The sequence below is a fragment of the Lampris incognitus genome, chromosome 3 (assembly GCF_029633865.1).
Source record: "Lampris incognitus isolate fLamInc1 chromosome 3, fLamInc1.hap2, whole genome shotgun sequence".
NCBI lineage: Eukaryota > Metazoa > Chordata > Actinopteri > Lampriformes > Lampridae > Lampris > Lampris incognitus.
Genome location: NC_079213.1, coordinates 79,474,472 through 79,492,548, shown reverse-complemented (window position 1 = coordinate 79,492,548; position 18,077 = coordinate 79,474,472). Strand labels below are relative to the sequence as shown.

At 50.0% G+C, this 18,077-nt stretch overlaps 1 protein-coding gene across 1 annotated transcript in view; it reads right to left on the bottom strand.

Moving 5' to 3' along the window:
- Positions 1 to 18,077, bottom strand: part of sh3rf1 (SH3 domain containing ring finger 1) — a 57,041-nt gene that overhangs the window by 4,346 nt on the left and 34,618 nt on the right. The window contains exons 7-11 of the mRNA XM_056276304.1: positions 17,592 to 17,696; positions 15,032 to 15,159; positions 14,037 to 14,207; positions 507 to 790; positions 61 to 380 (exon numbers count right to left, since the gene is read on the bottom strand). Of these exons, the coding sequence (XP_056132279.1) occupies positions 61 to 380; positions 507 to 790; positions 14,037 to 14,207; positions 15,032 to 15,159; positions 17,592 to 17,696 (1,008 nt within the window). The remainder of the gene's footprint in view (positions 1 to 60; positions 381 to 506; positions 791 to 14,036; positions 14,208 to 15,031; positions 15,160 to 17,591; positions 17,697 to 18,077) is intronic.

Here is an 18,077-nt window from a genome sequence, read left to right as displayed (position 1 = left end):
AAGCAGTTTCAATGTCAATACCAATAATAGGATTCCTAAGCTTATTTTGACAATGCCAACCTTGCTATCTTTGTCGAGTCGGCAGGCGAGGGCCGTGTTTGTAGACGTGGCATTGGGAGAACAGCCGTTAGCAGGGCCAACAGGAACAGTTAGAAGAGCTACAGACCGCAGAGCATCACCCTCTAAGGAGGCAGCGCTGACATTAGGTGGGGTCAGGGAAGCAGCGGCACAGCCCATGGCCACCCCAGCACGGGCACAGCCTTGGGTGGGGTTGGAGGAGGGTTGGGGGCACACTGTCAGGTGGGGCAGATATGCCACAGGCGTCGCAGACTGGATGGGCGTCACAGCTGCTGTGGGCCTGTCTTGACTGTGACACGCAGCTAAAAAGAAGATAAAGACACTATAAGAGCAGCAACAAAGCCTAGAGATACTGCCACAGCACAAAATGTATATGATAAAGCCCCAGCAGTACCCTCTAGTATCCATTTCATCTACAGCAAACCTACCTGTCCTGACAGCATTGCGGGCCTGGTTAACAGTCATCTGAGAATTGACATGCATCAGTACTTTTGGCTGCTGACCAGTGGCTGTTTGAGCCACTGTTACTACAGCAGAGGACTGGGGGTTGCCAGAGACAGAGCCAGAGCAGACGGTGAGGGGTTTGTTGAAGTCAGGCCCTGGAACAATGGCCCCCAGAGGAGTGGAGGATGGGCTAACGATGGTGACTCCTCTGCCAGCCTGAGTGCATAGACTCAGGGGCACTTTGGGTTGGGTACTCCCCGATGCCGTCCTAAAGGTAGAGGATGAGAAGAGCAATTAGGCCTAACTGGATGTAATAAAGTGAGGGTATACCCATGAGTCAGCCCTATTCACCAATAGGGCTGCAGTAAAATTCATATTTCCAAAATGTACAAATATAATTTACTTGGATCTTTTGGCCTGCTTGTCTTATAGAGCATTTAATCCAAAATTTCATTTGCAAATTTCTTTTTATTTTATCTTCTTTCAACATGTCAACTCTGCAGAATACAACAATGTTTAGCGATGGTAACAAGGTTTACAGTTAAGGCCAATATAAACTAGTTTTAAGATAAAGCACAAGATCACAGGGCAAACCTTGTAGTGACAGATTACACAATTAAAAAACAATTAAAAAAACTAATAACATAATGTAGACAAGTTGACATTTTATGAGAGTAAAATTAATTGACTAGATTTTCTTCACTCATAGAAAAGATGCCACGTTTTGAAAAATTGGGTGGTTTGTGGAATATGTGAATATTTTGAGGACAATTTTAATGGGGTTAACATTTGAGGGTATACAACAAAATGAAAATTTGGTCTTTAAACAAAGACTTATTTATCGTTTCAAAAAAGGTTATAATAAATTCTATTATCTTTATATTTACTATATCATCTACATTATCATTGATCAACAAAAATATGTAATAAGATTTAAGTGTGAACACGTATTGTAGAACATACAAAATGTATACTGTGTGGCGGACACTTGGGGCTATGCCTCTCACCCATCTCATTCCTGCCACATTGGTGACCCCGACGTGATATGAACATGTTTGGAGCAGAAGAGGAGTGTGAATCCACTTCGGCCACGCCGCCCCAACTCTCACAGCCGGCCGTTCTCGCCGCGGCTGTGAAACTCCCAGAGTTCTGGCAGAGCGACCCGGCCTCGTGGTTCCAGCATGTCGAGGCACTGTTCCACCTGCGTGGAATCTCCACGGACGACTCCAGATACTATTTGGTCATCGCTGCGCTGGACCAGCAGTCCACACGCCGGGCCATGCAGCTGTTGCGCGCCCCTCCGCAACACGATAAATACGTCGCCCTCAAAACATCTTCTGCTCTGGAGGTACAGCCTATCTACCGCAGAGAGGGCAGATAGAATCCTTTCCCTATCCGGTTTGGGCGACGGGCCGGCTGTGGATCTCATGTACAATATGCTGTCGCTGCTAGGCTCAGACGAAGGTGGGTTCCTTTTCCCGCACGTTTTCCTGCGCCAGCTCCTGTCTCCTGTACGCGCGGCTTTGGCTAACTCCCCGTGTCTGGCCGCTGGTGACTGCCGAGGTTTGGCTGAGGAGGCCGATCGGGTCCTGCTGGCTACCAGACGGTTCTCTGTGCAGTGTGGCATCGGAGCCTCTGCAGCCGACGTCGGAGGACGCGGACCCGGCAGTGGTGGCTGAAGTGACTGCCCGGAGACGGCGTGGGAGCGGCCTCTGTTTTTTCCACCGGCGGTTCGGCGGCAAGGCGAGGCGCTGCGTCCCTCCATGCACGTTTGAGGCGGCAGGAAACTCCAGGGCCAGCGCTCAGTAGCAGCTGTGGGCGCTGGCGGACGTAGTGAGCTGCTCTTCATTAAGGACACGATGTCAGGAAGACGGTTTCTGGTGGACTCAGGCTCGCAAAAGAGCCTACTCCCTCCTGTTAAGACAGACAGGTCGGCCGAAGGCGGCGGCCCACAGTTAAGTGCAGCTAACGGTTCGTCCATTGCGACGTTTGGCACAAGGTTGGTGACTGTTTGCTTCCACGGGCGCCATTTTGAGTGGGACTTGGTAGTGGCCGCCATTACTGTTCCTATTATCGGCGCGGGTTTTCTGTGTGCTAATGGTCTGCTGGTTGATGTTGCAAACCGCCGTTTAATTGATGCTGTGTCTTTCGCCACTGTTCCGTGCGAGACAGGGGGAGCCGGGCCGTTAACACACGCTAACTTTTTGGCATTAGGGGATGTTTTTCAGCGTTTGCTGGCGGATTTTCCATCGGTGACTACGCCTGCCTTTTCCACCGCGGTTATTAAACACGGGGTAGAACATTTCATTCCCACTCTGGGACCGTCAGTTTTTGCGCGCGCGCGGCGCCTCAACGCAGTAAAATTGGCTATAGCTAATGTAACCAGGTTAAAATTAATGTTTTTATTTTATTTTGTTTGAGTATGAAATATCACCAAATCCTGTCTGTGTGCTGTTATTTGTGTTTACTACATTTTATTTTATGTCATTATTTACTTTTATGTATGTTTTACAATGACCGTCATATACATGTACTGTCGCTTTAAGAGAGGTCTTGTGGGTACACGGAAGAGGGAACGCGGGAGAGGCCATTTTTGTTTTGTGGGAGGAGTCTCGAGCAGCGATCGAGCTGAGCCACGCTTGTTTCTTACCGTAGCACAGGTTTGCTGATTGAGAAGAACGTAACCTTGAGTATCCCTGTAAGAAGATACTGCAAGCTGTGGGATAAAATACTTGTTTATCCTTTCTTACATCGGAGTCCCGTGGACGGTTTCTCCTTCTAACGCACACGAGTGAAGTCCGGGCAGTGGTTGAAATTCAACCCCCATGTCCGTAAGAAACACCGCTCCCGCTGGAGGACTGGACGTTTGTCGAAGGGTTTGAAACCAAAATAAATGGCAAGGTGGGCCAAATAGAGTCCTGTGTGTCCCCCCTCCTTCTTTGATCATGATGATGATGATGATGATGAGAGACTGAGGGCCCCCCACAACACCTGGGGCCCCACCCAAAATAGAACACAACGCAGAGCTAATGATGAGAGTGACGGGCGTGCAGCAGGCTGACCAGCATAGAACAGCATAGGACTGCCCCCGTTACATTGGTGCCGTGACCCTCCTGGATCCTGAGAGTGACATCAGTTGCTCGCCGCGGGAGGCTGCTGTCGTCATCAAGCCCCAGACGTCCTCAGGTATTTCTATAGACTGTACACTCATGTTACAGTGGACTGGAGTTGAGCTGTGTGGACACTGGACAGTCATAGCTGTGGTTACCATGGACTGGGCTTGTGAACAGGACATTTGTATATATTGAAGGAAGAAAAACACACGGGAAAAAAAGGAAAAAAGGTTAATGTTGATGTGATTGAAGGACTCGTGTGAATAATCTATTGATGTAAACTACTAGATATGTGCATATGTAATTAATCTATTGGTGAATTTGTTGATTGTATGTGATTGTTTCAATATCTTAGTGCTTTCTAGATTCAATTATTTAAATGAATTGAGCTTTTCACTTTTTTATTTTATTTTTTATTTTATCTGAGTGTTAGAGGTAGGTGGGGGTAACATTGCTGATCAGGATCTTTTGGATCGCCAGTCTGCTATGGAGAGGGGGTACCAGTTAGATGTGGGTGGGGGTTTACGGCTAGGTGTAGGTAGGAGTTTCGGGCAGCTCTTAGAGGGCAGGGAACCAGACACCAGAGCACCAGGACCTAGAGACCCGACCGCATTTGGCACTCCTCAGTTCACCTCCACACGCTACGTAGAATGGGCCAGGCCAGGTATCAGCGAAGGGGCTGTGCTAGGTAACAGCGAGCAGCCAGTGGGTGAGTTAGCCATGCTCATTACTCAGTTGGCAGAGAAGATAGGAGAGTCAATCACTGCTAAGCTGCAGGAAACACAAATGCTTAGAAACACACACACAGACAGTGCTAGGTCTGCTGAACAGTGTTCGGAGACAGTGCCTAGTGTTAGAGTAGTATGCAGACAGACGCTAGGGAGCCTCCTATTTTCAGGGGCGATAGCTCTGATAAGTTTACAGTTCATGAGTGGGAGAGCCTTATGACTTTGTATTTGAGGAAGCGAGCCATTCCAGTTAGTGAGCAGTCACATGAGATTCTAGCTAAGCTTATGGGGAAAGCAGGGGACGTGGTGAGGATAAAGCTGCGCAACACATCTGTCGACCACATAGCGAACCCCCACATTATTTTTGATGTACTGAAGCAACACTTTAGTGACCTCACATACTCGAGCATGCCCCTGGCGGACTTTTACAGTACGCTGCCCAAGCCAGGTGAGGACGCTATGGAGTATTGGATTAGGCTTAATAAGACAGTGGAGGTGGCTGACGAATGCTTGAAGTGGCAGGGCCGTAGTATTGAAGAGCCAAGCCACGAGGTAAGCATGATGTTTATCAAACACTGTCCAGATCAGTCTCTTGCCAATGTTTTTAAGTTCAAGTCCGCAGGGAAATGGTCTGCTAGCGAGATCCAAGAGAGGCTTGATGAGCACATGCTGGAGAGGAAGTCCCGTGTTGCTGCAGGTGGACAACGTGAAGCAGGCGCGGTAGAGCGTAGGTTCCATTCACAGGTTCATGTCCCTGTAGTCGACGTGGCTCCCGACTTGAACACGACCGTGCCGGTGGTGCCATCTCCCGTCCCGGCTCATGCGTCATCTACACCATTTTGTGCAAGGTGTCCTACACCGTCTCCCGCACCTGTCTTTGGCGGTGATGACTATATGAGGAGTTTGGTGAGCTTGCTAGACCGTTTGGTCACAATGCACACTCAGGTTCCAGTTAGCGCTGCAGTCCGGACACCGACGCAGACTCAACCGCCAGCTAGCGCCGCAGGGCGGGTGCCGGACGCACCGCAGCGGTTGTGCAGGGTTTGTAAGTCTCCGGATCACTCCACATTTTCCCACTGCAGCCGGGAGAACCGATGTATAAACTGTTTGTCTCCTGGTCATTGGAAGAGGGACTGTCCTCACCCTCAGCCGCCCAACCAGCTCCGTTCTCAGCCTGGTGGAAGAGCTGGTTGTCAGTCTCGTCCGTTAAACTACTAAACCCACACCTAGAGAGGGATGGTGTGGGTAATGTAGATGTATCCCTCACTGATGTCTCCGACTTGGCTAAATGGTATGATGACAAGTGTGCCAAAGCACCTCAGGGTTCGCGTATGGTCATTCAGGCGACACAGAGGATTCAGGCTTTCAGTGACTTGTTCTATGCTCCTGTTCTTGTCAACCAGAGTGTGCAGCTTAATGGCATGTTGGATACTGGCTCTATGTCATGCAGTATCAGTGAAAATGCAGTAGAGAAGCTCCGCTCTGGGGGTGTTTTACCTGAGAAGCAGCAGCCTGAAGAGGACATTGTCTTGATTGGCTGTGGTGGTCTGGAGACTAGGCCTGATGGTTTTTATGACCTCAACATGCAGCTTTATGGTGTTTCCTTTGTCATACCCACTCTGGTCGTGCCCGGTCAGCATGATGATCTGATAGTCGGCACAAACGTCATTAAACATGTGGCCCATGTACTCAAGAGTGGTACTGAGTACTGGGACATCGCGTCCAGACAGGAACATCCGTCTAGTCCTGACGTTGAACAGTTCCTGTCCATGTTCACGAATGTAGAGCGCTGGAGGGGTGGTGCTGTTCCTGAGAAGATAGGTACTGTTAAGCTCACCCAGGCCGTGACACTCTTACCGAGGCACGAGCACTTAGTCTGGGGCAGACTTCCTGCTAAGGTGCCTATGTCAGCTGGAAGCACTGTTGTTGTGGAGCCGACAGACTCCAAGGCCATGCCACGCAGTGTCCTCGTAGGTCGACTTGTCACACCGCTCTGGGGTGATAGGTGGGTACCCATGACTGTTGTCAATCCATCTGACAAAGCCATCATGCGTAAAAGGAACTGCAAGTTGGCTGATGTGTTTCCATGCTTGGCGATTGAGGACTTTAATGTTTTCCAGGGACTGCAATCAGTTGCGGGGAGGCATGAGTCCAACGCCACAGATAGTGCCTGTCCCCCTGTCCAGCCGGCTAGGAGTTTGTCAGAGCTCGGACTCAGTGACATTGACCTCAGCTCCTGTCAGGTTAGTGAGGCATGCAAGTCCCAGCTCACTCAGCTGCTCACCGAGTACCATGACATCTTCTCCAGGGACTCTCTGGACTGTGGCAAGGTCACAGGATACACACATCGCATCCATCTGGTGGATGAGCGCCCCTTTCGCTTGCCCTACAGGAGGGTTCCCCCAGCCCACTATCAGAAGTTGAGACAGGTTCTCACTGATATGGAGGAGAAAGGGATTATCTGGAAGTCCTCGAGCGCATATGCTTCACCGCTGGTTATGGTGTGGAAGAAGGATGGCGGGCTTCGGATCTGCACTGATTTCAGATGGCTGAATGCTCGGACCTTGAAAGACGCTCATCCCTTGCCACACCAGTCAGACTGTCTTGCCACGCTGGGTGGTAACTGCCTCTTTAGTACGATGGACCTCACCTCTGGCTTCTTCAACATCCCAATGCATGAAGATGACAAGAAGTACACTGCTTTCACGACTCCCCTTGGGTTGCATGAATACAATCGCATGCCACAGGGCCTTTGTAATAGCCCTGCAGCCTTCATGAGAATGATGATTGGGATCTTTGGGGATCTGAACTTCACGAAGCTTTTGTGCTATCTTGATGATCTTGTCTTCGTGCCGTCAGAGGTTGAGGCTCTGTCGAGGCTCCGCACTGTGTTTCAGAGGTTGAGGGAGAACAACTTGAAACTGGCTCCAAAAAAGTGTCATCTGCTGCAGAAGCAGGTGCGGTTTTTGGGCCACGTGGTTGATGGCGGAGGTGTGTCTGTCGATCCCTCCGAGTAGAGGTAATCCCAAAACATGACAGTGCAGGATCTCATGGAAGGTAATGGGTGCACGCCTTCTGTTCGTAGGATCAAATCTTTCCTTGGTATGGTATTTTACTACCAGCATTTCCTCCCGAACTGCTCCTCCGTGGCTAAGCCCCTGTTCGCCCTTACAGCTGGACAAAAGAGGAGGGGGAGGTCAGCTAAGGATAAGAAGCCCCATGGCAGCTTCCGTAAGCTTACCTCCGCAGACTGGACGGTGGAATGTGGGGAAGCATTTGATCTGTTGAAGACGATGTTACTGGAGTGTGTGGTGCTTGCCCATCCAGACTTTGAGGTGCCTTTCATTTTGTCGGTCGATGCGTCTTTGGACGGACTCGGCGCGGTGCTGTCTCAAGTGCCCCGAGGAGAGTCCAAGGCCAGACCTGTTGGTTTTGCAAGCAAGTCCCTCAGTGCCTCACAGCGGAAGTATCCAGCTCATAGACTGGAGCTCATGGCGCTGAAGTGGAGTGTTTGTGAAAAGTTCAGCCACTGGCTGAAGGGTCAAAGCTTCACCGTTTGGACAGATAATAATCCGCTGACTTATCTCCTAACGAAGCCGAAGCTTGACGCGTGTGAGATCCGCTGGGTGTCTAAGTTGGCGTCTTACACCTTCAATCTCAAACACCTGCCAGGGAAGAAAAACGTGGTGGCGGATGCCTTGAGTCGCGACCCTTTTTCCAAGCCAGTCAGTCAGAGGCTACTTAAGGAGCCCTGCCCGGCCCTTGTTCAGGAAGCCGACGGGGTTGAGGGGGACTCTGTGCAGGATGTTTTCAGACTCAGTTGCCAGTCCCAAACAGTGAGCAGTGCGCGATCTGGGTTTGCTTGTGATGCAGCTGAGGTCAGGGCTTTTTGTCAAGCCAAATGTGACTGGCCTGATGCATCAGTATTCACAGCACTCAGTTTGGTCCAGCACGTTCAGCATCTGTCGGGTGGTCAGGATACACTGCCAATGTTATCCACCGAGGAGCTCAGGTTGAGTCAGGAGCAGGACCCCTGCATCTCCAAGGTGTTGCCCTTTGTCGCTGTTCGGAAGCGGCCATCGAGACGTGAGAGGCATGGTGCTGACCAGAAGGTCCTCAGGCTGTTGAAACAGTGGGAGAAGTTGGAAGTCAATGATGGTGTCTTGTACAGGGTGACAAAGGACCCAGTGTCCAAGCAGAGGAGGTCTCAGTTTGTTTTATCTCTGAACCTGAAAGACAAGGCACTGTCTGGCATCCACGATCACGCTGGTCATCAGGGCCAGGACCGCACTCTCTCTCTTGCAAGGCAGCGTTTTTATTGGCCTGACATGGAGAGGGATATCAGAGCATATGTCAGATGCTGTCGGAGAGGTGTGTTTGGGAAGACCCCAGAGCCAGCTGCTTGCGCGCCCTTGGAGAGCATTAAAACCTCCGCACCGATGCAGCTTGTGTGTATGGATTTCTGGTCCACTGAGGACAGTAAGCAGCGGTCAGTCGATGTCCTAGTGGTTACTGACCACTTCACTAAGCTTGCTCACGCGTTCCCCTGCGCCAATCAGATAGCGAAGCAGGTCGCCAAGAAACTCTGGGATCATGTATTCTGTGTTTCCGGGTTTCCGGAGAGAATACATTCTGACCAGGGCACAAACTTTGAGGGCAACCTGATTGCAGAGCTTCTCAGGTTGGCGGGTGTAGCGAAGTCCCACACGACGGCCTACCATCCTATGGGTAATGGCGGGACAGAGCGGTTTAATCGCACGATGGGGAATATGCTCCGTTCCCTTCCGCTTCAGCAGAAGCAACAGTGGCCTCAGCAGATCCATTCTCTCACGCTCGCGTACAATGCCACTGTTCACGAGACCACGGGTTACGCGCCTTTCTTCCTGATGTATGGGCGTGTCCCAAGACTGCCGGTGGATGTTATGTTCAGGCAGGTTTTGCATGACCCTCACGTTGTTGACTATGACTCTTATGCTCAGTCTCTGCTTTCGTATCTAAGGAGTGCAATGGAGATCGCTCAGAAGCACTCCACGGCTGAGCAGCAGCATCAGGCGCGACAGTACAACAGACACGCCAAGGGCACTGTCCTGTCTGTCGGGGATCGTGTTTTGGTTGCGAACCAGAGTGAGCGAGGGAAGAGAAAGTTGGCTGACAAATGGGAGAACGGAGTGTACACGGTTGTCGGTGTCAACCCCAATATCCACGTCTACAAGATTCAGGATGCAGAGGGGCACACCAGGGTGGTGCACAGGAACCGTTTGTTGGAGGTCAACTTCTTGCCCCTTCCTGAGTTAGATCAGGGTGAGGAGTCCGGTACAACCAGTCAGTTGCTTGACTGCGCAGAGTCCGATGAGGACAGTGCAGATGTCCTGACGGTCTCAGGGGATGCAGTGGGGCTAGCAGTCTCATCACTTGGGGACTCGCCTAGATCTGAGTGGGCAGAAGCGGAAGAGTTCATTCCGTCTAGTCTGGTAGTCAGTCCTGCGGGGGCCACTGCTCAGTCTCCACCCAACACACACGCACCACACAACACACATGCACCACACATAGAGGCATCACACTCACTCGATGTAGGTGTTATATCTCACACTGATTCGCACACAGGGGCACCACCCTCACTCGATACAGATGTTGCAGCTCGCACTGTCTCACGCACACAAGTAGAGAGCGATGGTCGGGTTAGGACACGCACAGGGAGGGTGGTGAGGTCAGTGAACAGGTTAATAGAATCTATGGCTCAGATGCCATTTCTACGGAGTGTGAGGGTTTGAACTTTGATGGAGGTTGGTGTCATTCAAACTAGTTTAATGTGAGTTACTAGGTGTCTATCAGACAGGGTTGTTTTGGGCCAAGTGCATGGTGTGGCGTATCAGGCGTCACATTGATCTCAGGGAATTCTGAGACTTGATCAACCTCATTATTTTCTGGACCTCGTAACCGAGGTAGCTCCTAAGTTGACTGGAGGACTAGGTCCTTCTTTTCACTTGTGCCAGTAGTCAGTGATGGGCTTTTCCTTTCCTCTTTCTTTTTATCCTGCTGTCAGGATGTTGGTGAATTTCAGGAGGGGTGAATGTAACCAGGTTAAAATTAATGTTTTTATTTTATTTTGTTTGAGTATGAAATATCACCAAATCCTGTCTGTGTGCTGTTATTTGTGTTTACTACATTTTATTTTATGTCATTATTTACTTTTATGTATGTTTTACAATGACCGTCATATACATGTACTGTCGCTTTAAGAGAGGTCTTGTGGGTACACGGAAGAGGGAAAGCGGGAGAGGCCATTTTTGTTTTGTGGGAGGAGTCTCAAGCAGCGATCGAGCCGAGCCACGCGTGTTTCTTACCGTAGCACAGGTTTGCTGATTGAGGAGAACGTAACCTTGAGTATCCCTGTAAGAAGATACTGCAAGCTGTGGGATAAAATACTTGTTTATCCTTTCTTACATCGGAGTCCCGTGGACGGTTTCTCCTTCTAACGCACACGAGTGAAGTCCGGGCAGTGGTTGAAATTCAACCCCCACGTCCGTAAGAAACACCGCTCCCGCTGGAGGACTGGACGTTTGTCGAAGGGTTTGAAACCAAAATAAATGGCAAGGTGGGCCAAATAGAGTCCTGTGTGTCCCCCCTCCTTCTTTGATCATGATGATGATGATGATGATGATGAGAGACTGAGGGCCCCCCACAACACCTGGGGCCCCACCCAAAATAGAACACAACGCAGAGCTAATGATGAGAGTGACGGGCGTGCAGCAGGCTGACCAGCATAGAACAGCATAGGACTGCCCCCGTTACACTAAGGAGGAGTTCGCCATCATGGAGCGTCTGGGTATAGTGAGGCGTTCCAACAGCCCGTGGGCCTCGCCGCTTCACATGGTGCCCAAGGCGGATGGGTCGTGGCGGCCTTGCGGCGATTTTCGCCGCCTGAACAACGTCACCGCCAATGACTGCTATCCCATCCCACACATACAAGACTTTTCCATACGCCTGGCAGGTACCACTATTTTCTCTAAGGTGGACCTGGTGCGCGGCTATCATCAGGTTCCCGTGCGCGCAGAGGACGTGCCCAAGACCGCAGTGATCACCCCGTTTGGGCTTTTTTCAGTTCATGCGCATGCCTTTTGGCTTGAAGGGGGCAGCGCAAACCTTTCAGAGGCTGATGGACTCGGTGTTGCGTGACCTTGCTTTCGTGTTCGTCTATCTCGACGACATATAAGTGGCCAGTCCGTCAGCTGAAGAGCACCTGGCGCACCTGAAACAGGTTTTCCGTCGTCTGGACGAACACGGCCTGATAGTCAACCCGGCCAAGTGTCAGTTTGGACTGCCGGTGATTGACTTCTTGGGTCACCGCATTTCGCCGCAAGGCGCGGTCCCGTTGCCTTCTAAGGTGCAAGCGGTGGCGGAATTTCCCCGCCCAGTCTCTGTTAAGGCATTGCAGGAATTCTTGGGAATGGTGAATTTCTATAACTGTTTCCTTCCTCGCGCTGCCCACCTTAAGAAGGCTAACGACCCTGTCGACTGGACTCCCGAACAGGTCCAGGCCCTTGGACGGAGCTAAGTGCGCCCTGGCTAACGCTGCCCTCCTCGCCCATCCCACACCCACGGCGTCCATAGCTTTAACAACCGATGCGTCTGACATAGCCGTGGGGGCTGTGGTTGAACAGCGTGTGGCGAATGCGTGGCAGCCACTCGCATTTTTTAGCCGCAAACTAAGGGATAGCGAGCGCAAGTACAGCGTTTTTGACCGGGAGTTGTGGGCACTGCACCTTGCAACCCGGCATTTCCGCTTCCTGCTGGAGGGTCGCCCATTCACGGCTTATGTGGATCATAAGCCGCTGACTTTTGCCATGTCCGAGGTGACTGAGCCGTGGTCTGTTCGTCAACAGCGCCACCTAGCGGCGATCTCCGAGTTCACAACGGACATTCAGCATGTGGCTGGGAAGTCCAACCCTGTTGCTGATTGTCTGTCGCGTGTGCTTGTGTGTCCTGTGCACCTCGGTGTGGATTTCTCCGCTATGGCTGCCGACCAGCCCAGCGACCCGGACATCCTTGCCCTTAGGTCAACGCGTACCGGTCTCAAGCTAGAGGACGCTGTGATGCAGGAAGGCAGTCCTGCCCTCCTCTGCGATGTCTCCACCGGCCGTCCCTGCCCCGTTGTTCCAGTGGCCTGGCGCCGTCGAGTTTTCGATTCGATTCACTCCCTCTCGCACCCTGGAGTTCGGGCGTCGGTGAAGTTGGTCGGTTCCAAGTTCGTCTGGCCTGGCCTCCGCAAGGACGTCAAGGGATGGGCAGCTGCATGTGTAGCGTGCCAGCGCGCTAAGATCCATCAGCACACTAAATCGCCCCTCGAACCGTTTCCGATCCCGGCCAGACGTTTCGACCACGTGCATGTGGACCTGGTGGGCCCTCTACCTTCTTCACAGGGTTTTACGCACCTGCTCACGATGGTAGATCGGACCACCAGGTGGCCAGAGGCTGTCCCTCTATCCTCCACAACATCCTCGGATGTTGCACGCGCTTTTCTTTCCTCCTGGGTCGCCCGGTTCGGCACTCTGTCAGATATCACCTCAGACAGGGGCCCCCAGTTCGTGTAAGAGCTCTGGTCGGCACTTGGGCGATCCTTGGGTGTGCAGGTACACCGCACTACCGCGTATCACCCTCAGGCTAACGGGTTGTGTGAACGTTTTCACCGGTTGCTCAAGGCGGCGCTGCGCACTGCGCTCTCGGATGGTAACTGGGTGGAGCGTTTACCTTGGGTTATGCTCGGGTTGCGTTCGGCTCCTAAGGAGGACCTCGACGCGTCACCCGCTGAGCTGGTGCTTGGTCAGCCGCTCCGCGTCCCTGGGGAATTTTTGCCTGGGAGTTCTGCTCCTCGACCCCGTCCGGCCGTTTATCCTTTTTTGTCCGACAGCACTTGGGTTCCAGGCCCCGTTCACCACTGTTTTCCGCGGTCGTTCGTGCCTGCGGAGCTCATGTCAGCTCGTTTTGTTTTTGTATGGCATGATGCTCACCGCTCACCCCTCCAACCCCCATACGATGGCCCATTTCGGGTTCTTGAGACGGGTCCTAAGGGTTTTGTGCTAGATATGGGTGGGCGTAGGGAGCGTGTCACGCTTGATAGGCTTAAACCGGCGCACAGGGTGGCAGGCGAAGTTGTGTTTCCGGCCCAGGTTCCCCGTCGGGGTCGTCCTCCTTCCAGGACCCCGGCAGTGTCTTCACGGGTTCAGCGTTCTGCTTCTCAGCCGGCTTTGGACTGTGTTTCACCTACTGTTTCGGCTGAGGGACGGTGCAGCCGTTATGGCAGGCTGCTTAAGCCTCCAGTGAGACACTAATTTTCTTTCCAGGAGTCCCTTCTGGGTGTTCGGGGGGGGGGGGGGGGCTGTGTGGCGGACACTAGGGGCTATGCCTCTCACCCAGCAGGACTGTGAGCTGGGGGCGTGGTTTACGTTCCCGGACTCGCCGGTGCAGGGTTGTTCCTGCTGCAGTTGGTTTTTGGAGTTGAGGAATAAACATCAAACTCGCCTTGGTCTCCTGTGTTTTTCCTCATTCCTGCCACAACTGAAGTCAGTGTATAAAATCAAAGAGAAATGTGTGCACAAATCTGTGTGAATAAATGAGCGTGAATAAATGTATGTATGTATGTATGAAGTTATGTGATGTACATTAAGTGACTGACCTGCTGACGGGGCTCATGTAGTTCCCAGGGAAAACACCTATCTTGCCAGTGTGCATGGAGGTGCCCTTGAACCAGCCATCCTGACAGCGCTCCAGCACCAGAAACATCTCACCCTTTCTCAGCTCCAGCTCATCCTCCTTACGAGGGGTGTAGGGGAACATGGCCACATAGCTGAATGGGAAAATAAAGGTAAACAGAAGCAGAGATGAGATAAGAAGTGATAATTTAAAAAAAAAACAAAAAAAAACACCCACACATAGACAGAAGGCTCTTCTTGCGTGTTTGATTTTTCTCCGTGTGGAGACAGGGAATAGAACAGAGTCTGTGTTTTGTACATCATACAATTTGCACTGGAATTTCCTGCTGTGACCTGCCGTACATCTGTCATCATCTCCCCCGGGACCAGCAGAGAGTGTGCCCTCTGACCCAGAAGAAAGCAGCACTTGCTGTGTCCTGAAGAACACAGCGGTATGTGGGGCATCTCTCTGCAGTCGTGCTAGAGACGGGACTGGGTTAACAGGCCGTACTACATGAGTCTCAGCAGGAAGATTTTCAGGGCCTCACAGGCTGATTTCATTGGGGTCAGAGGAAGAGAATATAAGTGCTTAGAGTCTGACACGCATGCTCATCAGTGCACACAGGCGATAGAGGTAAGACAGGCGTGAGTGGATCTAATTTTTATCAGATGTGTCTTGAGGTTCTCAGAGGACTAATGAGGGAAAAGGTGAGGGGTGAGAAGTCTGGGGTGATGGGGAGGGTCTCAATGGGACCCAGGGGACCGTCTCCCACAGGTGTTGACCCCCTTCACCTGTGCACAAGCTCACACTCTGAAGCCCTTCTCTGACAGCTGAGGGGTCAATCCGAGGCAAGGACTCTGCACTGAGCATGTACGCAGAGCCTTTTGCCACAAAGTTACGCAAACTGTTTCTAATATGTCATTGCACGTAGGGGAAGGTTTCATATTCATATTGCATGAGAGTGTTTTTATAACTCACACTGTGGGCCTTTGTCTCCCACTTTGGTCGCTTGTGCCAGGAGAGGCTCTCTGTCCAGCTGCCAATGAGGACGCTGCTCCAGCAGCAGAGGATTGTGGAGGAGGTGGTGGGGGAGGTGGGAGAACATCCTGTAAGACAAAAAAAAGGCAAACCACATCAACAACTGGATGAGATTTCCCATTAAAATACAATCCCACAACAATTAATCATTTGCTTCCTGTCAGTATAAAGCAACAGGAAGGGGAAAAAAAAGAGTAACATGAGCACCACAAAACACTGTGTATATGTGTTGCATGAGAGAAACCAGCCTGTTTATGAGACAGAAAGAGAGAAAGACAGCGAGAGAGTGAGAGATCATTTGTCATCTGGTATATTCTGTCTTGCTCGCTGACACCAAGGGAAAGTATGGCTTGGCAGGGACATTTGGTCTTGTCCTCGACTTCCCCTTCAACTGGGAATCTCCTGCTCTGCTTGTTTGTTTGTCGCTAGGAGACCACATAGCTGGATGTCAAATCCATCGCAGTATTTAATTGGTACCATATGAAATGAAAAACATGTCTGTAGACATTCAAAAGAGTAACCCACAAACTTCTACTATGTGGACTGAATTTTTTAGCTTGTTTTGTATTCCACTAATGTCAAAAGAGATTAAAGCTTTACGAAGATACTCAAATAAACGAGGAATGCCACTGGAAGAATCCCAACTCTGCTCTAACAGTTGTATATTTCCAGACAGCTTGTTTGTGCCTTCACGATAAAAGAAAACTACTACTCCCCGTCCAAACCCATGGTAGTATCACAGAGAAAAACAACACGACATACACTAACTCTTCTGACATGATGAACTGAGAAAAATGTCTACATTTCTCTCTGAACACACTGAAAGCCCAAACTAGTGCTTAGAGTTGTATGGAGATGGTAAAGAATACTCCGATGACTCAGAGCAAAACGACTTCTGCAGCTCAACATTGTGCAGTAGACGGCAATAGCTGCCATGCAACAGTGGGGGAGGAGAGGGACACACAGACAGCCCTGTGGTATGCATTTGGGTGTGTGTGTGTATGTGTGTGTTTCGGTTCGCTGCTGACGCTTGCGCTGAGATAATTAGGTTGCCTGCGGGCCAAAGAAATCATCTGTACAAAAACATCATGTAGAGTTCCCAAATGAAGCGAAAGCTCAACCTTTTGTGTACACATTCCTGCTCGTTCAGAGGCATCACATGCCAATGCACACGCACAAACACACGGAAATATGCATGCTGTTTCACAGAGGCCAAATGGAGTCCCCTAATATTTTGAGTTTAAATGCTTCTCCTCTATCAGGAGCCAGACACACTGTCAATGCTTGTCATTACAACCAAATTTAGCTAGCAGCTTTCCAACAACTAACAACTGCATGAACGAGGGGTGAGAATCTTTCGGAATCTCATGATTCGATTTCGATTCTTGGGGCTCACGATTAGATTCAAAATCGATTTTCCGTTCAAAAGGATACCTGATTCAAAATCGATTCTAGATTTGGTACATAGGGGTGCTAACTTCAGGATCTACTCCATTCTGCTGTGAGCTAAGAAAGGCGGTTTGGCAAATTATGGCATGAAAGCAGACTAAAGTGTGTATAAGATTATGTAGTTTTTATATTTGAAAAAGTTATATCACTTGATTGCAATAATGTGAACACACAAATGCAAACCTAACCTTTCTCAGTAAAAAAAAAAAAAACGACGCCATGGCATGTCGTACTTTGGCTTAGTTGTCTGGATCATAAATCTAAAGCCTTCATTGTTGACTACGCTGGAGGGGCGCAGGTCTTTTAAAATGAAACAGGCGATGGATCTAGTTTTTTGTTGTTTTTTTTACCCGTTCAGAATTGGCTGGGAGTTTGGTAAAGTGTTGCAGTGTGCGTTGGTTGTTTGTTAATGTTGCAGGAGATCGTTGTTCCACTTCTTTCAACTCCGAGTGATGGCGTATGATGTGAGACCTAACATTTGTAGTGTTCCCGAAATACTTAACTTTCGTTTTGCAAATCTTGCATATTGAATGAGTCATGTCAAGCTCCTTCTTCCCCGGGAGATTGTAAAATCGAAAATGCGCCCAACGCTTGCCTTCAATGATGATGGGACTGGCTGAATTTGTTGCTGCTCCATGTTTAGAAAGGCTACCAAGAGCTAACATTAACAGTGACAGCCTAGCCATTGTGGTGTTTTCCGGAAGCTGTAACAGGTGCGCGGCAAGTCAACATTGCCAGTAGCGAGGAGGCTACTTAAGACTGAAAAATACATTTTTAAAAATCTATTTTTGGAATTTGTGAGTCTACTCAGAATTGTGGAAGATAAGAATCACGATTATTACGTGAATTGATTTCCCCCCCACCCTTAGCATGAACACAAACACAGATGCACACTCTCACTCTGTAGAAAAACAAATGTTGACGTATTCCTTTTGCTGTGAGGCATACTATATCCATTGTTCTTAAAGGGGGTGTTGTACAATCAGTGTACAGTAATGTACCAGTATTACCTTTATAACTAATTTCATTGTCAGTAAAGGAATTCACCTACCACAGGGATGGTGTAGCTAGCCTCTGAAGGAAATGTGAAAACCGTTGTAGTAACGGGACTGCTTGGGGGTGGAGTCACGATTAGTCCAGTTGTGCAGATGTGAACCTGTAAACAAAAGGGAATTGTGAACCATCACATAACCTCATGGTGGATAAGCTTTATTCAACCAGTAGAGAAAAACAAAGTGCTGGAACAGATACAATGACAGTATTTTGTCCTATAATAATCCACCAGACTTCATTTGAGGAAATGTCCCTTGGGACAATCTGTGCTAATCTGTCTCTCTTTTAGCCTCAAAATGGGAAATGAGATGACCTATTATAGGCTATAACAGACCATATCTTCGTTTTAAAACCCCTATGACACTCCAAAATCTAACATTATGCAGAAATTTCCATTTGACAATAAATGATGTGCACATGTAGCACTGCATACTAGTGAGTGAGCCGTGATGACCACAGTGATGACCTGATACACAGTATGAAA